At 36.0% G+C, this 25,122-nt stretch overlaps 1 protein-coding gene across 5 annotated transcripts in view; it reads right to left on the reverse strand.

Annotated features, from left to right (window-relative positions):
* The window catches only part of CARMIL1 (capping protein regulator and myosin 1 linker 1), a 382,099-nt gene that overhangs the window by 75,497 nt on the left and 281,480 nt on the right, over window positions 1-25,122 (reverse strand). For all 5 annotated transcript variants that reach the window (XM_020986870.2, XM_020986868.2, XM_020986867.2 and 2 more), the window contains 7 exons: window positions 20,436-20,517; window positions 19,599-19,698; window positions 19,441-19,495; window positions 12,810-12,982; window positions 11,677-11,745; window positions 6,036-6,129; window positions 1,662-1,760 (listed from right to left, as the gene is read on the reverse strand). In XM_020986870.2, coding sequence (XP_020842529.1) covers window positions 1,662-1,760; window positions 6,036-6,129; window positions 11,677-11,745; window positions 12,810-12,982; window positions 19,441-19,495; window positions 19,599-19,698; window positions 20,436-20,517 — 672 coding nt within the window. The remainder of the gene's footprint in view (window positions 1-1,661; window positions 1,761-6,035; window positions 6,130-11,676; window positions 11,746-12,809; window positions 12,983-19,440; window positions 19,496-19,598; window positions 19,699-20,435; window positions 20,518-25,122) is intronic.

Here is a 25,122-nt window from a genome sequence, read left to right on the forward strand (position 1 = left end):
TTCTTTTATTTTTTCCCTCAAATAGGGAAGGAGGCATGAGAAAATAAAATTTCTGTTAATTTTTTAAATATATAAATGTTATATACACTTTCAGATAATGTTGCTATATTATTAATTTTACTTAACAGTTTTTACAGGAGACTTTATGAAGTGGGAGTAATCTGTAAATATTCTTAAGGTAAAAAAAGACCACATCAATAAAACTTTTAAGAAAAAGTGATTTCTTACTGGTTGGTGTGGGAGGACATGTAGATTTTTCACAGTAAAGTAGAAAGGGCACTGGATCTGGAATCAGAGGACTCCAGTCCATAAGTCTATTTTTATTATTGACTTTTGTGTGATTCTGGATGTCATTTAATGTCTATGGATCTGAGTTTCTTAATGTGAAAAATAAGGAGGTTGGATAAGATGGCCTCTGAGGTCTCTTCCAGGCCTAGATTTGTAAGCCTGTGATTCTCTGCTGCATTTTTAATTTTTATAATATGAATAGTTAAGCATTTATTAAGTGTCTACCATATGCTAGGCCATTAGGTGGCTCAGTGGACAGAGCGCTGAGACTGGAGTCAGGAAGTTTGTTGTCGTTGTTCAGTCGTTTCAGACTCTTCATGACCCCATTTCAGTTTTTATTGGAGTCTTCTTGTGTAAAATGATTAATATGGAAATGTTTTACATGATCGCACATGTATAACCTATATTTGATTGCTTAGTGTCTCAGGGAAGGGGAAGGGGAGAAAGGGAGGGATAGAATTTGGAACTCAAAAACTTTTAAAAAATGTTTAGGGGATAAATAAAAATTTTTCAAAAAAATTCAAGGAAGATCACTTCGATGGACTGTAGAGGGTTGAACTGCAGTGAGCACAAATTTGAGGTAGGAAGAACAACCTACATATTATTGTAATAGACTAGGCATGATACTGCCACCACCTTCACCAGAGTGGTGGCAGTGTCAGAGAAGAGAACAGGCAGCAGGGGTGAGGAACCTGAGGTCTTGGGCAAAAGGTGGCCTTCTAGGTCCTTGGGTGGAGCTTTTTGACTGAGTCCAAGTTTCACAGAACAAATCCTTTTATTAAGGGGATTTGTTCTGTGAAATTTGGATTCAGTCAGAGAGATGCACTTGAGGGCCTAGAGGGCCACATGTGGCCTTGAAGCCCCAGGTTTCCCACCTCTAGAATAGGGAATAAAATTAGCACAGATTTCTAATACTCTTTAAATGCATAAATCATTAAGATGTATGACAACATAAAGGATGTGTTTGTTTCTTATATGTAAAATAATTTCCTGTTTCCTTGTATTTATCAAAGTGGGTGCATCAGGAGCCCTCAAATGGGACACCTAATATGTAAATTTACTTCTAATAAAAAAGGATGGTATTTTTTTGTCATAAATGTCCAAAAAAAAAGATATATGGCAATAGTGTTATCCCCTTGCTCTACCTCAACTTTATCTTTAATATAATCTACTTAATTCTTTGCAGAACTTTCCAAAGGGGCAGGAAGGGAGTGCAGGGAATGGCAAGGCAAGGGTGGGGAGAAAATCTCCCCCATTATTTTATAGTAGAAGGCAGCCAAGAAAACCCTTTTTTTTGGAATGAAAAGATTGAATAACACTGAAGAGTAAGTGACAATGCCAGCGGTTCTTAGTCAAGATGAAGGTTCCCATACCTGTTGTGTGGTGCTGGTGACGATTCCCTGTTGTAGTCGGTAAGCCTGCTCCTGCAGATATTTTCTTGTCTCATGATTCCGAAGCAAATAGTTTTCTATCTGAAAGTAAAACAAAAGTAGCTGTCAGAAATATCTTCTTCCGTGTGGCCCAAAACCAAGTCTCTGAAGGGTCTCTACTGAACTTGAGATACACTCTGCCCATATCTTGACTCAACAACAATAACCAAAAGGAGAGAAAAAAACAAACATCACAATAATTTATAACTATTTAAGTAAAAAATTTAACCTGAGAAGACATGAAGACCTTTTTTAAATAAGATTCAATATTTGACAATTAGAAGCCAATGTTTTAATTGCTTGCACAGTTTATATATCCCATTTAGTGATTCTCAGCTCATCTCTCAATGTTTTGACAAACACACATGCACAATTTCATACATATAACTAAAAAAGGCTTCAGGAAAAAAACGAAATTGAAAAGATGAGGACTCTGTGTCACTCTATAACTGAAATGTAGCACCATCAGCATCTGACAAGCGTTTATCTAATTGGATATTGCAAAATCAAAACAGTTATGTAATTAGAAGACCAATATAATAATAATTTTAACAGTGACATTTGTACAGGGGTTTTAAGTTTCTAGAGCACTTACACACATCACATCTGAGGCTTACAATAATCCTATGAAGTAGTTACTAACATTATTATTATTACAGCATTTCACAGATAAGGCTGAAAGGGAACTACCTCTGGTCACATATGCTCCTAAGAGTCAGAGATGGGATTTGGGCCTGGGTCTTACCGACTTCAAGTCCAGCACTCTAACCAGTACATCACAGTGCCTCTTGATCCATGGATATTAGGATATATTCAGAAAAACCAGACAAACCTCAATAATAGATCTTAATTTTTCTTCATAACATTAATGTATTTTTCAGCTGAAATAATAGGTAATGAGAAAAATGCATTTTTATGAGAAATTTTGGAGTTGTATATTCATTTGCATTTTTCTACATTGACAATCTCCTATGACATAAATGAGAAGAGACCTTTAATAAACCCCATCAAGTAGATTAAATTAAATCGTTCGATTACTAATCATGTGTCTCCAGTAGCCCACTCAAAGAAAATTTTTCCAGTAGATAACTGAAACTGATTGATACTAATGAATGTTCTGGGAGGTTTTACCTGAGACGGGCAAGTTGTGCCACCTGGTTTTTAAATCATTTACCCACTTTTATTTTTAATTTGCTGCTATTTCCTAATTTAGAACCTGTAATAATTGGGAAGCTTTAAGTGTTTTTGTGATTTTCATTTTAGTTTTCCATATGCTAAAATGACTACTTAATATCAATTAGCTGCAATTAAAATGAAGATGATAATTAGCATAGTCCCTGGAAACTTGAAAGGAGGACAAAAAGTAGCTTGTCACAAAACAGATATGAAGAAATCATAAAAATCCCAAGGTCTACAAAAGAAGGAAATTAAAATCCATCAAAGTGACACATTAATGCCATAGCATTATATTACATTATGGTTCTCTTAATGCTCCAATGATAAGTTCTGTCTTTCCAAGGTCATATTACTAGTGATGGAAAACGTTTGCTTCACAAAGATCCTCACATTAAAATGTTTTAGCACAAGCAAAGTAGAAAATAGGCTCAGGTCCTTTCCTTAGGTTAGCTGTTCTTGCTGATTTTGCTACTAAGAATAACTAGGGTCCACTCATTCAGAAGGCTGGGCTTATTGCTCTTACTGCTGAGATCTAATACCTTCCCAAAGGCAGCTTGAGTTTGTCAGCTGAGCTGCAACTCTTGGACTGCAGAGTTTGGAGACGAACAGACAAGAAAAACTGTGTAATACTAACTTCTGTTTATTTCCATAGTGAGGGAAATGGCTTGCAAGCAAGGATGAAAATTAGACACATGTGCCAGGGGACCTGCTCTACAACTCTCAATACATATGCCAGTAGCTACACTGTAAACTGTCGGGAATGGCTCTAGTGTGGGCAAATCTCAATACAATGTGGCTAGTGGCTACACTGTGAATTGTCACCTTGACAATGAGGAGTAAGAGCAACAATGAGACAAGTTAGATTCATTGCAAGGCTACATGACCGGAACATAGGTAGGTGATTGCCTGAGGTCTGAGAACATCAGGTAACGGTGTGAAAGAGTTCTGGGATTTTGCTGAGGTTAATCATCCAGAGGGTTAAGCACAAAGGATTGTTGTTATGCCAAGCTCAGGACATGTCTTGCTTGCTGAGCCTTAGCTCTGTAAAACGGGGAGTCTCCTTAGCGTACCCTGACAAGCTTATGGTCCCTCCACAGATGGAGTACTGTTTTGTAGACTAAGCAAGGCAGAGATAGAGTATTTAGAAAGGGAAAAAAAAAAAGGATAACCCTTTTCAGATGGCTCTGACATCATGCATATAAACAAACCATCATCAAAAGGTGATGATCAAAAGAAGTGATTATTAATAATTATTAATTATTGACAATTAATAGTAACTATGATCCAGAGTTCTCCCCCTTTTTCTAAAATCCTTATTTCAAGGCTCAGCCTCTGAAGGACAGGACTCATGACAGCAGAAAGGATTAACACATTCTACCCAATCTAGGTACTGCTACCCTCCCCCAACCTTACACGAAATTTAAGCTAAGGTAAAACTCCAGGTCATTGTCTTCTGCACAGGCTTGGGTAAGGGATATAGATCCTTCTTCTAGATTTCCAGGAGGCTGGGGGGTGATTTGGAAGTAAATGACATGATCAAAATTACATCCCCGAGTCCACCTCTCTTTATAATACTTATTTTCTTATTCTTTGTTAACCAATCAGAATTGATAGCCACCCTCAGGAACACCTACTCTTCCAAGGGCATATAAAAACTGTAAGCCCACCACCAGGATTTGTTTGTGGCATTTGAGAATGTCACTGACCCATTTTATTGGTAATATATTAGCATTACTAATTACCCAAAAACATCACAACACTGGAAACTGACATGGCGAACTTCCATGTGAGGCCCTTAGATTACCTTGTGTAACATCAGTGACAGTATATCCACATATCCTAGCTTGTGAGAACAGGGAGCTTTGTTTGAGGTTCCTTATCAAAGGAAAATGCACAAGATCATACCCCTCATGTATCCTTGAGTGCAGGGGTTGCTCTGGGATCCTCGTCTGTAGTTACTGCTGGACCATATACCAACTGCTTCATATTTTTAAAAGAAAGGGTAAAAAGGGGCTAAGGTCTAGGGTTTGGAGGGAGTCCTTAAGTAATACGCCTGGCATAGCAAGAATCCACAAGCTAGCTGCTCATTGACCCAATTTAAAGCACATAAATTTCTGTTGTTGGTGTTTTAAAATTAGTAAACGTGCTTACTGTTCCTATTGAACAATTAAATAATTTTTTGAATGTACAAAATATTCACATTTCTCCAAACGGCTGAGGATATTACATCAAACTAAAGAGAACTCTATATGAGTATATAATTTCCCAATTCTTTCAGGATAAAATGATCTTTTCCTTCGCTGACCTTGGGTAATAATTGCTTGTAGATGGATTTGTAACTTTCTTTTGTACTTATCGTGGAATAATTAGATATGGTTACTTTTCCTGGGGTTATATTCCCCCAACCAGGCTCCAAGATCCAAGAAGGCAGGAGCCAAAGTCTACATAATTTTGCTTCTCCTAGCATCAAGTACAGTACTGAGCAGAGTAGGTACTTAATAACTGTTAAAAACAATTATTCAAGAAATTCTGAAGGCTACAGGCTATGGAATATTTATTAATAAATTAATTTAAATTGTTAAATTTAAATTGTTAAATAAATATAAGTTGTTAAAAAACAATTTAGCTCCTAATGGACAAACATGAATGAAATGATTCATCTATAATTATCTGTGCATTCAACTTCACATTCACACAATCTTTCAAAGAAGTTGGAGAAACTGAAAGACTTAAGTTTTTATCTCTGACTAATTATTGTTATCTTTGATTACCATTACTCCATTGAAATTCAATGATACACTAAGGTTTAATTCTTGATGATCATAGTAGTCTTCCTTTGGCAATGTATTGGTGATTGTAGTGACCAAGAAGAAATACAGATATAACATTCTCCTGACATGAGTTCATTGCCACTGTCTTGAGTTCTCACTCCCAAAACATATGATGCTGGGAAAGTCACTTACCTTTTCTGTGCTTCATTTCTCATCTATGAAATACTAATGATGCTACCTACGTTGATCACCTCCAAAAACCACACCAAGAGAAGTATTTTGTAAACTCTAAAGTGTGATATAAATGTGAGGTATTATTATAATTGCTTTCATTAATTCTTTTTCTAAGAATGAACCATTTATACAATACCTTCTGCAGTGCCTCCTCTGTTTTTTCAGGGTTTGTCTTAAGAGCTTGGGAAGCATCATACATGGGAATGGGCATAAATCTCAAAGTATAATTCCTAAAAGTGAAAGGGCAAATGTATTATCACAAAATATTTCCTAGCATAATAATGAATCAATTGCTTTTAAATAACGGTATTCATTAGAAAAGATAATAAGCAAAAGCATTGCAGGCTCGAAATTTACTTCAGGCACCTGGATCAAGGATAAACATAAAATACCATTTTTGCATCTTACCAATAGCTGCAAGTTGTTTACATGTCTTTACAACAACAACAATCAATATATTTTTTCCAGGTTTGTGCTCCATATATCATATAAAAAGAATTTTCAGGTCGGGAATGCAGTCCCAAAGTTTGGGAGAGCCAAGCAAAGCCTAAATGACATTTCTATTTGACTTTCAGTCCCTAGTCCTAAATGTAGTTCTGAATTTGTTGGGATTTACCATTGCGATGACTACTCAAAAGTCAAGTTTCAAACTGGTAAACATGAATAACCAGGTGAGAAAGAAAGTGACCAGAAAGGCAGTGGCATAGTGGAAAGAATTCTGGATTAAGAGTCAGAAGACCTAAAACAGCTCTGCCACTGATAATCAATGTGACACTGGATTGGACAAGTCACTTAACCTCACGAGACCTCATTTTTCTCATTTGGAAAAAAAAATGGATAGAATTAGATGATTCTAAGGTTCCTCTTCCTAGCTCTAAAAATCCTATCACTCTAGTCACCAAAAAAAAAAAGAGTGCTTAAACAAACAGTCCGAGACAAACTATCTTTTAAAGATCACTATGAACCTGCATCCAGTATAATTCATCACGTTCTGTTTCCATGACTCCTTTCAGCATGGTTTCATGCTTGCCATTGGGTTCAGTAGTAGACAATTACCCCCAATCCAAGAGTGATAATGCTGATGACTTTTAGGCTGGCAAAAAAGCATTTATTCTGTTTTTGATTGTTCATATCATACAGGCGGAGTAGGTTAGTTGTAGAGGCTATATTTTAATGTGTTTAGAGGAGAGAAAAATGTAAAGATTTTTTAGGTAGAACTTCAAAGAACGAGGCAAAATTCATTGACATTTTGTTCAGAGACACGAAGAAGTAGGATAGTTTATCAATAGGCAGTCGGTCCACTTAGCCAAACCATTAAAAAGTAGATAACATCACACTCCTCTCAAAAGATGGATGAAGGCATTATGATTAACTAAAACACTAGTTTTAGCTGATTTGCTATGAAAGATACTTCTTCAGTGAAATGGATAATGGACACAGCAATATAGTATACTCATATGCAACTATCTTGACTACTTGGGTCAACAAGCTTTGGGGCAAGAAATCTGCCATGTGGTCTCTTACTAGACAGTATACCTTTCCACAACTCTCACCCCAGGAACAATATCTTGTTTTGTATATTTATTTGCTACTGTAAAAATTCCCTATCATTAGTACCTTTTACCAGGTAAGTTCGTTTTACAAAAGACTTCAGAGATAGTGAGTCCCAGTGGATCCTCGTTATCACACTTAAACAAGTTCTATTAGGATAACACACTAGCAACTAATTCGTAAACATAGATATTAATTGGGAAACCATATTAGATAATTTAACACTATTATGCTATGTCATTAAATGATATAACAAGTATTAAGATAAGGAGCACTGCAGAAAAAAATGCTGTTGTAGTCTCAATGTTGGTGTGGTTTAATTAAAAAAATAGATAGAGGAAGAAAAAGCTAATCAATTTCATTTATGAAGTTTTCGATTTTGTTTTGTTTCAGCAAAATGCCTTTGTTTAGCTTAATGAACCAAGCATAACTAGGAGACAATGTGTCTATTTTACAATCTTTGTGACTTTCTTCTCCCACACCCAATTTTTCACATACCAGCACACTGAGTTTAAAACAAATGACATCAGCAAATGTTAGCATCTAAATGCTGGCAGATTATACAAAACTGGAAAGGTTTCTGAAACAGGCCTGGCAATAGATTGCATGTCTGTCACCCAAGGACTAGCCTGGCTCATTTGGATAGATACATCATCACCAGAAGGTTGGCCATTAAGTGTTTTGCTGGGTTTTTTGCTTTTCAAACATGGCAATCCATGAATATTGTCTACTAAGACACGGAGGAGTTCTTAATCTCTTATCAAAGGAGGGTGTACACACATCAATGAAAGGTTAAAATATATTTTTATACTGTGATGTTAGAGTGCCCTGTAACATTGAACTGACTGAAGAGTTTAGTGCATAAACATTAGGCTTTGTATGACCACAAAGTGCTTATCCTCTACAATGACATCAAGATAATAGCTACGTTTCAAGGATCCATAAAACAGTAATCTCAAAATGCAAATTATTGGGATTTTGCAACTTGTAAGAAGGGTAGTTATGGGAATCCTTGGTTTTCCTCAAGACTCAGTTCTAGCTTCAGTTTCTTCTATATGAAACCCTTCCTCATCGTCAGCTATTAGTACATTATTGTACCTATAAATGTACATCTATACATGTGTATGTTTATTTATGTGTATATGTATATATGTACGTATATACAAGTGAACACACACCTATAAATATACATACATCTATACATTACATATGTATATGCATAATCTATAAAAATGAGTACAAGGTAGTTTTCAGAAGTAATGTACTAGCAGCTAAGAATTAGGAAGGGTTTCATATAGAAGAAGGAAGAGCTGAATGTTAAAGGAAATTGGGAATTCCTATAATTACTCTTCTACATGTGTGACTGTAGGTGTATGTATACGCACACATACACACAACATATATACAGCTACATGAGAATACATTTGGTTCAGTTCAGTTGTTTTTCAATCATGTCCAACTCTTTGTGACTGCATTTTGGGGTTTTCTTGGCAAAAATACTGGAGTGCCATTTCCTTCTACAGCTCATTTTATACATGAAGAAACTAAGGCAAGCAAAGTTAGGTGGCTTGCCCAGGGTCACACAGCTAGTAAGTCTCTCAGGCCAGATTTGAACTCAGGAAGATGAGTCTTCCTGACTCCAGGCTCTGTACTCTATCCACTGCACTACCCAGCTGGCAGATATACACATATACATATACATATACATATACATATACATATACATATACATATACATATACATATACATATACATATATGTGTGTGTGAGATATATATTCACATATACACACACTGTCTCTCCCATTTTAATATAAGTTTCTTGAGGGCAGAGACAATCTCATTCTTGTCTTTGCATGCCTACTAGTAAGCACATAGTAGGTGCTTAATAAATACTTCTTAATTGTGTTGTGAAGGCTCTTAGGGATAAAATGACTGAGGAATATATTGCACCCAAAGGAATGTAGATGAACTAAGATGTCTAATTTTTGACTGGACATTAAGTTCAGCATTGCTGCAACTACAGTGGTATGTGTTCTTAAGTGCTTCAATGAACCCTTGATCTCACTGAGGTAGAGACCCCCTCCACTGACAGAGATAGCCACTTGTCCCTACACTTCTTCTTCTTCATTCTGTTCATTTCTTGCCCATGTTCTCCCACAAATACTTTATACAGGATTTATCCAATGTGCTGGAGGCTGGACTCTAATATATATATAATGGATATCAACATAGCACTTAGCTACCTGTTTTCTTGCATTCTTTTTTTATTTTTATTTTTTTTTGGGGGGGGAGTGGGGATATGGAGGCAACTGGGGTTAAGCAACTTGCCTAGGGTCACAGAGCTTAGTGTCGGAGGCTATCGAACTCAGGTCCTCCTGACTCTAGGACCAGTGCTCTCTGTCCACTGGTCCACCTGGTTGGCCCCTGTAAAACTGATACATGACTAGTCAACTTCCTTTTCCACACATACATTACTGTGATGATATCCCTTAACACTACTTTATCCCACCTTTTTGTGGATAGGCCACCACTGGAAATAGGCTGCAACTTACTCTTCAATGGGAGAAGCATTTATTAAGTACCTACTATATGCCAGGCACTGTGCTAAGTGCTTCATGAAAATTATCTCATTTGATCCTCTCAACAGGTACTATTTACAGTTAGGTACTGTTTCACAGTTGAGGAAACTTGAGATATAAGAAGGTTAAGTGACTTATCCAGGGTCACAAAACTAGCAAATATCTGATGCTGGATTTGAACTCAGGTGTTCTTGACTCCAATCCCAGTAGCTTATCCACTCTATCTATCATAGCACCTAGCTGCCTCTCTACTAATCAGAAAGAAAAAGTCACATTGATTACTCAAACATTTGAGAGAGTGGAAAAAGAATTGAGTCGAGAACTTTGTTCTAGAATGTTAAACCAAAACTGTATTTTAATATATTATGACATTTTTCTTGTTCAAGATTTCTACACGTTATCTCAGGTTGTCTCAGGGTAAAAATGTCCAAGGGCATAGGGGGGCAACAGTTCAGACATTTCTCTCTCTAGAGAAGAAATCCTTCAATTAAGAATAAAGTTAAATTAATTAAAAAATTGTTTCTGGTAGACTCATGCCTGCAAAGTAAAGCACAATATTTTTCCCCCTCTGAAAAGAGTAAATAAATTAGCACCAGGTCGAGGTCCACAATACCCAGATTTCATTTTGATTTGTTCTCCCTCCAGTTCAATATAAATTCCACACTAAGGTTTCCAAAATGAGCAGAATACCTTTCCCAAAAAGAAACAGGTAAAGCATAACATTTTACACTATAATTGTGACCTGAAATGCCACATCATGTGTATGACCTTAGCATTAGTATGATAATGAGTTAGAATTATAGAAATGAGATGGGATTTTAGAGGTTACCACAATTCGACTTCCAACCTGGAGCACGAATATATTCTAATATATTTACACTTTTAAAATCTCTTCCTAAAGAAGAAAAAGAGATTACCCCAAATGAGGAGTCTAATAGTAGTGTCTAATAGTATTACTAGGATATGTTACATGCATCTTATTGGGAAGATGAAAGAATTATGAGATTAAATTATTCTCCAATGACTTTTCCATTCCAAATAATACCTTACATTTTCAATTATGGGGGTAATTGTGGTGCCAGGCACTGTGCTATGCATTTTACACAAATTATCTTTTTTGTTTCTTCTAACAACCCTGGGAGGTAGGTGCTACTATGATCCTCATTTTGCAGTTGAGGAAACTAAGGCAGACAGAGAGGTTAAGTGACTTTCCCAGGGTCCAACAGCTAGTAAGTTTCAGAGGCTGATTTGAATCCAAATCTTCCTGATCCCAGTTGCACTGCTCTAACTTACCACAGCACACCTAGATGTCTTACCTTTACAAAATATTTTCTAGCTTTCCTAGTGATTTCATATACATGCTTTAATTTGGTGGCTACATCAGTATGACAAGGTAGGTAGGGAAGGCAGGTTAGACTGGGGAAATTGAGGTTTAGTGACTTTTTCAAGGTCATACAGCTATTAAGTTCCTGAGCTGAGACTCAGACCCAGATCTTCTGATTCCCAAGCCAAATTTTCTCTCTTTAACCCAAAGGAAAACACTGACTGCTATCAAGGAAAAGTAAGGGCACTTTGCTTGGTTATTCTTTTATCCCCAGTGGAAACTTTTCATTTTTCTAGAAAAGAACCCTATTAAAAACTTACTTCTCCATTGCAACAGCTATATCCTGGAAACCTTGGGCAGTGATATTGTTCTTGTCCCAGATGACAGTCCTGTTTGAAAAATCAAATCATGAAAACGGTCATAAGCACTTGAGGGAGAAAAGAGTTTTCCATTAAACCCAAATACCCTCTAGACTAAAGTCCTTGGACAGTGACATCATGAGACATAACACTGATAATCTGAACAGGAAAAGGTGAGAAAGAATGTTAGCTTTTCTTCTATATTACTTTAATATTATATCCACTAGGAGAAGACATATAGAAGCAGAAAAGAAAATGAGAGATAATGTGACATAAAAGCATCAACATGCTTATTAATAAAAACAGCAACAATAAAAAAAAAGTATTATTTGGATTTCTGTAGACAAGAAAACTCTAGATACCGAAATTTCTAATACCCCCAAAATACAGATCTTCAATCTTGTGTCTTTTGACTAACATCGACTAATCCAGAAACACGTAAAAACAAAACCAAACAAACAAAATAAACCTAATAGACAACATAAAGTTTTAGGTGTTGAGACTCCATCTGTTCTAGGGAACTAACACATAACTTTATTTCATGTACTGTACATGTTGCCCAAGTGAATCATTATATTTGGATGAATAATCCCAAAGGATGGAAACTATTTGTTCTCTGTTGGGCAAAATAGTTAATTTTCTAATATTTATTTTTAAAAACTCAGTGTTCAAGGCTCCTCCATGTTTTTGGATTTTTGAAAACCATTTAGTCACAGACTCTGACTTGGTACCCTGCCCTGCTGACCAGCTATATTTTCACATGGCGATCATGAGAGGGATCATGAGCAGAGAACCTGTATCCTCGTTCATTTCTTTGCTGTATTATGGCAAAGTAAACTTCCTTTTGTTCAACGATTTAGCAGTACTTCCATTTTGTCTCAACACTGAGCCTGAACTGAGAGTGTTGGCATTAGGCTCCCCTCTAACAGCAGGTAGGATTTTGCCAAATGGCCAGTGGGACTCTACCATCGTCTGAACAGAGCAATCAGTCACCCAGTGGGTAAGCATTGACACAAGATGTTGGGTTGAGTCATCCCACCATTCCCTTTAGCGAATTAAACAGCTGAGGGCACAACTTGGTTTTTCTTCCATACCTGAGCTTAGTGTTGATCTGCAGGGCTTTTGCCAACATCTTTGCTCCCATGTCCCCCATTCCATTCCCACTGATGTCCACTTTGGTTAGAGAGGTGTTGCTGCCCAGAGCATTGATGATGATGGTTACCTCTGTTTTGAGTTTGGAGTCTGCAAGGGATAAGGACTGCAAAGGCTGTAGATTGAACAACAAAGACAAGCCACAGCAATGCCATCAGGTTTGTAATCATCTTCAGTAAGCCATATCAAATTAATGTATGAGAGAACTGATTAAATTTTGAGATGAATCTTCTTCAGTCCTGTTAAGAAAATGGTAGCAATAAATGAATTTCAATCCTCAATTTGGAATGACTCTTGATAAGCCTTGTTTAATTCCTAGTGCCAGCCAACCAAAATATTTTGCTTTATTTTTTTTTTTGGCTAGGCAATGGGATTAAGTGACTTGCCCAAGGTCACACTGCTAGTAAGTGTTATGTGTCTGAGACCGGATTTGAACTCAGGTTCTCCTGAATCCAGGGTCTGTGCTTTATCCACTGTGCCACCTAGCTGCCCCAAACCAAAATATTTTGATGAACATGCATTACAAAAAATAATTTGGGTAAAATGAATTGAATAAAAGACATCATTCAAAATGTTTGACAGGAAAGAGAAAAGCAAATGAAGACAAGTTTGGGATACCACCTCACAACTATCAACTTGGCAAAAATAATTAAGAACTACGAATCTCAGTGCTAACAGGGCCATGGAAGAACAAATCCAGTCATTCATTGCCAATGGAATTGCAAACTTGCATAATTTTTTTTTTGGCAGTAAACAGTAAAAGTTATAGAAATAAATGTAGCCTTTGGCCTAACAATTCCATTGTTGGAAAGACACCCTGAAAATGTTAGCAAAAGCAACAAAAAAAAGAGCTCCCTCTTCAAAGATTTCCTAATAAAAATAATATGCAATCACATAAAAATGGAAACAACCTAAATGTCCAATGATAAAGGAATGGATAAATAAACTACAATATGTTAATATAATGTAGTTCAATATAACCACAACAAAGTAAGAGTGAAAAAGCAAATGTGAATAAAAGAACAAACAAAATCCTAATAAGGACTGAGATAGAATGACTAAAAAAATTGTTAGACTTTATTCATTCAACTGAAGTAATTAAAATGTAAATAGTTACAAAACAAAAATTTACATAGTTATAATAGTATCCCATGTTGTTTATAATGAAACACTAAAGAAAAAGATAAATCTGATGGGAAACAAATGGGGATCAGTCATACTGAGAATCAGACAGACAAGAAAGGCACCTTTAGTGTTCCGTTATTTCCCTCAAAATACTTAAGGAAAAAAGGTGTCTCCAGCATATTTGGTAGAGTCTACATGGGAGATATATGATGAAACACAGGCAGAAGTTATATAGGATAGGAAAGAATACACCTCACCCCCCAAATATAGTCAGGATCAAAGTATAATAAACTAGCTTTATCTCTTCTAATTTAACAATAACTAATAATAATAATAATAGCTAGCAGTTATATAGAGCTTTAAAGTTTGCAAAGAGCATGTTACAAATATTATCTAATTTAAACCTTACAATAGCCCTTTAAGAGTTGATATTATTATCATCCCTATGTAACAAATGAGGAAACAGAGCCTGAGGAATATTGACCAAGGGCATATTAGTTTCTGAGTTAAGATCTGATGTCTGGTCTTTCTGATTTTAAGTCCAACACTCTGACCACTGTACCACTCCCTAGCTGCTAGTATGCCAGTGGGATTAGAGAATGTTAGGACAGCAACGTGCTATTCCCCAGTAGATGCAATGAGAGAATTTCTGGAGTACTAATAATGGAGAATCGTATTAAAAAAAAAGCTTGTGGTGAAATTTTCTAATGGCCACCAAAGCTATGCTTCTTTGTTAGTCTCTGTCTTTGTTCTTATATAATATGAAAACTAAAGACAGCAAACAAAACAAACCAAAATAGACCTGCATAAATCCTAAATCTCTGAATCTTATTATCCAATATTAATTATGAAGCATGCTTGTAGATATACATAATTCCTGCAATAAAAACAGAAAAATGGATGAAAACAGTAATTTGGGTAGAATTTGGAAATTCCCTTTGAAATCTACACAAAAAATCATCTTGAAATAAGTTTAATTATTGTCCAGTTAAGAAAAAGTCAACTAATATTCTTTGAAGTCACTGGCTATATCGTAACAATTGCTTAAGAACCAAAAGAGTTTGTTGCTCTTGGAAAAAAGTCTCAACATGGAGACACTCTACAATAAAAACTAACGGCCCACTTCACATGAGTCTCATCCCTGAAGTCCTTCCACATGCCAGAAAGAGGAGCCCAACTTTCTTCACTTTTAAGTACTTGCCAATAAATCAAGAGAGGCAGCAAAGCAAAATGGACAGAACTTTGGACTTGAAATTAGGAAGACTCAGGTTCGATTCTTGCCTTAGTAGAAATATTCACTAGTTGTATGAGCCTGTACAAGTTATTTAAGCTGTATGAAACTGGGACTTTAACTGTAAAATGGAAATAATTAGCAAAACCTACCCCCGGAAATGTTTTAAAGATCAACTGAGAATGTATATATAACACTTTACAAACTTTAAAATGCCACGGTCACATTGCTGCTATAATTGCTTAGCCCCAAAATAGAACTTGCTGTTTAGCAGGTAACATAACCATTGTGCAGACGGACTTTAGATGTCCAGGATTCAAATGATTTAATAATAGCTAGCAACTATATATAGCACATTTAGGTTTACAAAACATTTTACAAATATCATTTCATTTGATCCTTACACAATGCTGGTAGGTAGATGCTATTACTATCCCCATTTTACAGAAGAGGATATTGAGACAGACTTGCCTAGAGTCACACATCTTAATACATGTTTGAGGCTGAATTTGAACTCAGGTCTCCCTGACTCTAGGCCAAGCATTCTATGCATTATACTAGCTAGTGCTAGGATTACAATGAACTAGTTAGGCACTCTCCTACCTAAGTACTAAGTACTGTAATTTTTCCTCTATTTTGTTTTCTTCAGTTATTTTTAGTCATATCTGACTCTTCATGACCCCTTTTGGGGTTTTCTTGGCAGTAATAACTGGAGTGGTTTGCTACTTTCTTCTCCAGCTTATTTTACAGATGAGGAAACTGAGGGAAACAAGGTTAAGTAACTTGCCCAGGGTCACCCAGTTAGGAAGTGTCTGAGCCCAGACTTGAACTCACAAAGATGTACCTTCCTGACTCCAGGCCCAGTGCTCGATCCACATGCCGCCTAGCTGCCAAAAGTACTCTCATACCTAACTACTAAAAGAGATCTAGAACCAGGTTCCATTCTGAGACTCAATTTGGAGCCTTCCTATGAGTTTGCACATCTCCACATGCCACTTGAGAGATAAGATAGCCTGAGAGTTTATTTTCATTAAAGCGCTACAGGTTCCCCCAAATACAGGGGGAGCCTGAGATCAACTCAAGACAAAACCTAACTCTTAAACATATGAAGATTGTTTGAGAGAGGAAGCACACTTCTCTCACCAAAGAAGCCAACTGTGGAAATAAAACATGTTGGCAAAAGTCCTGAAGATCACCGTCCATCTGCCAAAGACACTGCCATGAAGTAGGTAGATATGTATGTACGCATTTGGGAGCTCGACTCTCACTAAGCAGCAGTATATTTTACAGGATGGGTGTCAGGGAACTTGGTGAATTCTCTGAATTTTATAACAATTTTCTACATCAATCTTTTATGTGGCTACAAAAAGTAATATTAGTTTTAAGTAATTAAGAACAATTTTGAAATAGCATAAAAATTTCAGTGGAATTCTCACCCTTAAAACAATCAATTCCACATAAGATGTATGAACTATCATATATATGCTTAAAACAATCATGAGTTTAGTGGGGCTGACTGCTTCAAAATTTCGTTCAAAAGGTGTACTCAAATAAAGGAGAAAAAATATTAACCCTAAAATATTTTTGTCTGAAGAAGATAATTTAATGTTTAAATGAAAACAAATGCACCACTATTTTCTTGATGGAAGGCAACAATCACATCTCTTATCATCCCAATAATCTCATTTCAATGAAACCCCTCCTCCCACCAAAAAAAAGGAAACATTACAATTTTCTTTGAATACTAGAAAACCACCAATTTTGTAGTCAGTCTAGTGATAATTCTCATTCTGTATTCAGAATCAAATACACATTAGTTAACGCTTAAAATACCAGACAAGGGCATCAATTCAAACAAAAATGCCTGAATTACATAGATATTTATAGGGTCATCTTCAAAAAACAATAGAAGCTTACCTCATAATTCTGCTATTCCAAATTAGCAGACACCATTTAAAAATTCAGGATTTAAATCTCTTTATAAGTGTTTCTAAGTAAGGCACACTCAGGTCCACTGGGGACAATATAATTTTTAAAATGTAAATGCCTCATGACAAAAGTACTATTTTTCTATCTTTGTTTTTCACCTTTTGCTTCTTAATTCTATTCCTTTAGTTCTATACTTGGGAGTATGACAACCATAGGTAGAGAAAAATATGGGCTAAGGACACCAATTCAATTCAATCAAATTTTCAACTGAATCTAATGGTAGGATATTGGAGAAATAAAATGTTTCATGGACTAACAAAGAAATCCTCGCTTAAAAACAATATTCCCATGTAAAATGCAAATGAAGTGCTCATGTATATTTAAAACTACTTAAAAACAACTCCATCAAATGAATCTAGATTTTCTTGCTGGTTGTATTTTTGTAGTAATAAGATGCATGTCCTGATCATTTTAAGCATTCTTACTCATTACTGATTCAGTAGTAAGAAAAAAAAGCAATATGCTAATTGCATTTCTTACAAGTCACCCACTTTTCAATGACATGAAAGTAAAAAAAATCTTTTAATTATAGGGTGCTATTAGTAACAAGGCTGTGTGTGCTTTAACATGACACAGTTCTCTTTTAAATACCATACCTGCATTCTCCCAAAGAACGCTTTCAAAGAATTTCTAAAACTATCAGGATACATTTCAGCTAGACGTAAAAGGAACCTCTAGAATTACAGAAACAGATTTTTAAGGTTTCTAATGGAATAAAAATTAAATAAAATTAAGACTATATTACCTATTCTTTTTGTAAAATGTTAAATGGGCATATTATTAGGAACAAGGTAAGTATTTCATGAGCATTAGGATAAACTAAGGCACTTTTTAATTCATTAAATAATAAATGAAGCCCATTCCCTAACCTGCAGTTTGAAAATTAGATTAGCATAAGCCCACCATAAAGGAAGTTGTATTCAGAAACTTGGAGAGATAAACCCTGTCTGATTTCTTATGCTAGTAGGAAGCCTCCCACACTTATCCAAGCTCTGAGCCATACAATAGGCTCGTGGATGTTGTACTGGGTGTACAGAGAAGTACTCTAATCCCTACTATTCTGCAGGTCCCTTCTGCTTCCCACTAGTTTCCTTAGCAATTTTGAGACATACTTAAGAAATCTTCTGAATGAGCAAGTCACTTAACCCCAACTGCCAAAAAAAACCAAAAAAAGATAGATAGCTAGACAGATAAATGCTTTCAGGCAGCTAGGTGGCACAGTAGATAGAGCTCCAGCCTTGGAGTCAAGAGGACCTGAATTCAAATCTGGCCTCAGACATGATACTCACTAGTTGTGTGATCCTGGGCAAGTCACTTAACCCTGATTGCCTCAAAAAACCAAAGATTATTATAGGAAATCACAGGCATGGATTTTCAAACTTGCTATAAAGAAAAAGGTATCAATGAACAGTTAGGAACCCCCAAAACCCATCTCACTTGATGTCCTCACATGCCCACAGAGTGTAGTGAGAGTTTTTTTAAAAAGATAATGTTCTATATAACATTATATTCACTATTCAAATGAGGACTGTGGTAAGGAAGGAGCCAAATTCAAAAGGACTCAAATATAGGTAAGGGGTCAAATGCTAGGAACAAAATTAAAAGGATTTAAAGGGGAGCTTTCCTCATGCCTCTCCCTTTCTTCTCTGGTGTTCATGAAATAAAAGTATCATGGGAAGACATTTTAAATTTCATCATTTTCTCCAGAGAGAGTCTCAGTCAAGGGCAGCCAAAAGAGGATGAGTGGGTAGGATACACAGAGCGTAACGACAAACTCTTAGGAAACTGTGGCTGGCTTTTTATGCTTGCAATTCTGCAAAACCAAATGAAATTCAAATGAGTAATTTGATGTTTACCAGCAAGAGCTAAGGTGACAAGGCCACCTTTGCACAAGGCATAAAAACTGAGTTTAGGGTTGTCACTTGATCTTAGAGAAATAAGGTTAATGCAGAGAGGGGGCTAAGAGTTAAAATTCATTGACTTTTGATGTGTAAAGATAACCTTACAATAAAAAAAAAAGAATTAGGTGTATATACAAATGAGGAAGCAAATCGTTAATGTATTTAATCTTACTAACACATTAAAACCTTTAACAATCTGTAAGTGTGTGTCACATTTTCTAAAGTATACATTTAGGGAAGATTTACCTATACAATGGGATAAACCCACTGAAAAAAATCTGCAAGGAGAATAAAGCCACAGGTAAAAGTTTTAAAAGCAATACTCACTGATTCTTCATCTTGAATCATCTGTACTAAGTTATCCAAAACAGGTATAAGATTTCTAAAGGATTTTAAAAATGGAGACAATTGAATCACATCAACAGCTTTATTGAGGTTGGTTGCTGTAATTAAGTCATTTTGAAAAAAAAGGAAAATACTCTTACTTGGATTTCATATTATTGAAATTTTTGCCCAGTGCCAGGTGTTGTATTGATCTGTTCTTACTAAGCCATACTATCAGTGTAGAGAGGTCAGATTCCAATCCTATGAGAAAACAAGATAAATAGGGAATCAAAATACAGATGGAACAGAAGGAAGGTTACTTTCAGATGGACAAATCTGCACACTAATATGATAGCCCTGTGGATTCTTAACCATTCATTCTCAAAGTTCTTTTTACTCTCCTTTCATTTCCTATTACTTCACAGGGATAACCTCATTCTCTGCAGTGACTCATCCAAATCTCTCTCCTCATCACTGGCTATTTATACACTTAGTCAGCAGCAAATGGGGAGGGGGCTGAGAGGAGAGCAGCAGCTTAATCCCTTATCCTCCCTAGGATTACCAGCCTACTCATTGTTAGTGTAGGGAGATTTTCCCTTTTGCAAATAGTTGATACTAATGTAAGTAAGTTCTTAAATAAAGTAATGGGGAACACAATTTCTGTTGTGCCAAGTGTAAATGTGACAGTTCCAAATTCTCAGGATAAAAGAAAGGGACATGTTCTCTTGATCTCATTCCTAAGTATGTGGATTTGGCCAGGTCTTTATTTCTGCAAGAACTAAGCTCTGTCCTGATTTCTCAAATATACTTTCTTGTTAAATTGGAAAAAAAAATTCCCTAATTCAAGATGGCCAATGACATTCCTACCCAGTGAGTTGCCTCATTCTAACTATATGGTTTTCTTTCTCTAATCTGCTCTTACTCCAAGAAAAAAATTATGTTTCCTTTTTATTTTTCCTTTTCTTCCGTCTCCCAACCCCCTTTTTCCCCGTACTTACCATTGTCTGAAATGTCTAGGCTGGTGATGTTGCGAATTTCAGCAATGCAGCCTTCTAACACCTGGGCACCTCCTGATCTCAGCTAGAAGACACACATATCAAACACAAACACAAACACAGACCTGTCAGCAAAGTCTGTAGCTGCTGGATGTATAAGAAAAAGACTGAAATAGAAGCAAGGGTCTTAAAAATAAATGTTTCAACCAAAGAAAAATGTACAGAAGACCTTACTGGAAATAGTACTAAGCAAGGAAGAAGTATGACTTTAGTACTTACCACACCCTGAAGAAATTCCCCCTTTTTTCCCACTTCATCAGACCCCAGCCTCCCAAACCAGTAGAAAAAGTATCAGGAAAGCAAATTTTTTTGCCATTTCCACAACTAACAAAAACAGCAGCTGCCAATTCATGACAGCTTTCATTCTGAGTTGAAGACATGTTAAAAAACAGTTTAAAAGCTGCTCATTTAAATCACATCAAGGAAACCAAATTAACAAAAACAACAATTATTCAATTGGCCTTTGGAGATGACCCATACCTAAACCCATCTTAAGATGTGTATAATCACTGTGAAGTAGAAGTATTCAGCTATTTTAGGATGAAATGATACATCCAAGCCCTGTGAGTTATAGAGAAGAAAAATTAAGATAGTTTATTTAGTAAAATCACAAGAAAGTTCTCTTTCCACCATGGAATTCCTTTTCAGAAGAGAAACACCAGCCAAATCTTCCCCCCCCCCCCATGAATATTTTTTAAACTTTATCTTTGTTTTATTTTTTGACTGTTTTCTTTTGCAACATGGCTAATAAGGAAATATGTTTTGCATGATTTCACATATATAACTGATATCAAATTGCTTGCCTTCTCAAGGAGAGGAGACCAGCTGATGGGAGAGAGAGTTTGGAACTCAAAATTTTAAAAAATGAACATTAAAAAATATTTTTACATGTAATTGGGAAACATTTAATGAAATATTTTTAAAATGAATAAAAATCTGGCAAAACTCAGCTACCTTAAGTTTTTTCGTTTTGTTTTTGCATAGTAACAACGGGTAAATTCAGTGGAGTCAGAATACCTTTCTATTTATTCAATTTTTTAAAAAAACAAAGGGAAGAAGCATAATATATAGAATACTAAACAGGGCATTTAGAGACCTAGTTTGGAGTCTTAAGTAAAAATAAAATTTAGAATGTATGAAAAGCATTTAATAGACTTTAAAGCACTACTGTTATTTGTCCCTCGTTTTCTTTTCTTTTGTTTTTTTTTTTAGGCAATTGGGGTTAACTCACTTGCCCAGGGTCACACAGCTAGTAGGTGTCAAGTGTTTGGTCTGAGGCAGGCTTTGAACTCAGGTCTTCCTGATTCAGGCCGGTGCTCTATACACAGCGCCACCTAGCAGCCCTCTGTCCTTTATTTTCAAAGAGAACCAATGACATCACAGGGTGATGTCTTCGCTCATGTAAGATTTAAGTGAGGCAGATTTACACAAAGTTGTTGAGCTCACTCTTTTGTCTGGCAATGGCCCAGGATGTAGTGAATGACCTTGGCATCTTCCATGTCTGACTAAACTCTAAGCACTCCACAAACCTGTGACAGCCACCTTCACCACTGTCGAACAAATTGTTCTCATCCTACATAGGAAACCTTGGGCAAATCACATAGGCTCTCTTGTACTTCAGTTTTTTTCCATTTATGGGCTTGGGGCTGTGGGGCTGGGGCTAAAGCTGTGAGGCTGGTAGGATTGGGAACAGATGATTTCAAAAGACTCTTCCAGCTCTAACATTCTTTTAATATTTTGTTCAATATGTGCATGCTTATAATACACAAAGACTCATGCTAAGGACAATATGAGATACATAACGTTGCACATGACAACATCAATGAACTCAAAGATTTTACCACCATTTGGGATCAGTTAAGATATCAAAGCACTCTTTTTCATTTTGTCAAATTTTGACACAAGTAGGAAACTACATTCTACTACTTTCACTGGAGTATTAAAAATTTATCCTGAATTAAGTCTGATGGATTATTTTGGCTAAATAGGAAAAGCTCCAGGAAAAGCTCAATATGTTTCTATCATTCTCTACTAAAAAGTTTCTGTTCAGGATAAATATTCTGCTAAATATGTTTAAAATAGAATCTTCTAATTTTTTTTAACCACATCAGATTTTTCATTAGTATTTGAAGAGATGTAGTTCTAATGTGAAGATCATTCTGATTCAATCAATCTCTAAATGCATTAGCACACAGCACACAAGGAAGGTTCACCCTTGCTCAATGTGAGGGGTTTCTTATCAAGTTTGTATTAAGTTTGTGAAAGGAAGTCCCAGAACCATTCAACTTCACTTGGCGGTTTTTTCAGGGGTTCTCTGGCTAGCTGAAATTTTTTCTCATACAGACCCTAGGACAATGCCATATGTATATAGCACAGGAACCTGTAACATAGAGGTTGTGTGTACTGAAAAAGAAATTTTTTTTAAACATGCAATAAGTAAAAAACATTACAAATAAAATGAATTTTATTTCCACAGGCTGGAACAGCATATAAATTGGAAAAGACAAACATTAGTGACTACAGCCTGAATTAATTAAAAAAAAGTTATCTTCAGATATCTACTTGGCTGGCAAGCACAATTTAAGACATGAAATGTTTTTGAAAGGACCTGATTTATATCCATGTCAATGCCAAGTACTATCTATGTATTGCTAGTTATAGCAATAGGAACATGAGTGATGTTTAAGGGCTCTGTCTATTAAATCAAGATCTTTGACAGAAAACGTTTTATATGCGTGTGTGCATGTGTGTCAGCTTGTATCTCTACAGAAATACATTACAAATAACATGTATATTAAACATTATGATATTTCCCAATTTAAAAAAGAATCCAATAACTTGAAAGCACAAGTATGTGCCACGCACACCGTGCTGCATTTATTTCTAAGACTGTTTACTGAGTTAGCTATTAAAAAGTTGATATAAAAAAAAAGTTGATAGAAGAGTACTCAAGGTACTTACACAGTGGCCAAGCTGAAGAAAGCACAGGGAGAAAAGGTGAAATACATTATCAGCAACGAATAAATAGCATAAAATAGAGGGAAAGCAGCAGTTTCTGTCAATAGGCAATCAGTCAATAAGCATTTATTAAGCACCTACTATGCAGCAAGCACTGGACTACACTCCGGGAAGACAAACACAGTCCCTGCTCTCAGGGAACTCACAGTTTAATGGGAGAGGCAATATGAATAAATAAACATTGTTAAATGACAAGGTTCTAAGCAAAATTCTTTAAGGTAGAATTAGGCTTCAGGAAAAAAAGGGAAATTAACCTAAACAGGAAAATAGCAAATTTTTCAAAGAGTTACCTAGAACAACAGATAAAATCAATCAGTAAATGACAAAAAGACAAAGTTTCCCACATGATGGAAAAGTATTTCCATTACTATAAATGAAAGTTTTTAAATGATTTACATGAGTGGAAGGGGTGTGTGTGTGTGTGTGTGTGTGTGTGTGTGTGTGTGTATGAGAAACTGGTTTTAAACAATCCTCATCTGGATTCTACACTCTAGAGCTTTTTAAGGGAAAATAAGATCAGGAGAACTCTTTGTAACTGAAAACATTTTGAAACATTAAAAATAAAATCACTTTTCTTTCAAGAGAGCTATATTACTTTAAAAAGCTCTATCATTTCACATGTTGCTTCCACTATTAAGTGAAAAGCTACTTCTGATAGTCCATCAACCATGACGATGGGATAATTTCAACCCAAAGGTGAGCATAAACCCTCATTTGCTGTCCTCCAAAGATCATCTATTTTAAAACTGATGTTGGCAAAGTGCACTTTTATAGAAATTAACTTGAAAAATCATTCTGTCTTCATTTTTTCCGCCCCCCCTCCCCACACTCCTCCAATAATAAGAGCTGTGTAGGAATAAAATTGTAATTATTCTTCTGGGAATTTGAAGGGAGAAAATCAATCATAGGACATATAAAGACTAAAAGTTGGAAAAAGAGATAAAATTATCCCCAGACAGTGAAAGTGCTTCCTTTTTCATTTGGAAAACAAGATTTAGTAAAGGCATTGTTTGGGAAAGGGCAGAACTCAGTTAGATAAAACCCAACAAAAGGTGTTCGTTCACTGGCTACTTGGGGTTCTTCCAATGAGAAATATGAACTAAGAATTCTTTTCAAAATGCTGAAAACTACAGGAACACATCGTAAGCCTTGATGGCCCATCCTGTTCTTGTGAAACATTTTCAGCTTTGCATTCTATTGTTCTGGTCAACAGGAATGTGGTGTGTGGGAAGGTACAACAGGTCACAGGTCTTAAATACATACAACACACACTGTCTACTCTTAAAGGCTAGCTGAAAGCCTATCAGCTTGAACAGCAATGCTTTAAAGTTCTCACCCACTCATTCCCACTTTCCATCCACGTAGAATTTTTACAGCTGATGTGCATCCTTTGAAATGGTCACCAAAATACCTTGCAATGCACCACAGGATGAGATGTGCAGGTGGGCAGTTTCCAGTGAAAATAGTACTCCACGAGGAAGCTCATACCCAGAAATAGTTGAATTTGCTAATATGCTCCATTCAGGCTTCTCTTAACAATGCCCTGTTCCCTTGGCTGCTAGGTAGTACAGGGCATCTTAATGGTTGCTAGGATAGAGTGCTGGATATGAAG

This window comes from Phascolarctos cinereus, unplaced genomic scaffold (assembly GCF_003287225.1).
Source record: "Phascolarctos cinereus isolate Bilbo 61053 unplaced genomic scaffold, phaCin_HiC Scaffold_4;HRSCAF=312, whole genome shotgun sequence".
Classification (NCBI taxonomy): domain Eukaryota; kingdom Metazoa; phylum Chordata; class Mammalia; order Diprotodontia; family Phascolarctidae; genus Phascolarctos; species Phascolarctos cinereus.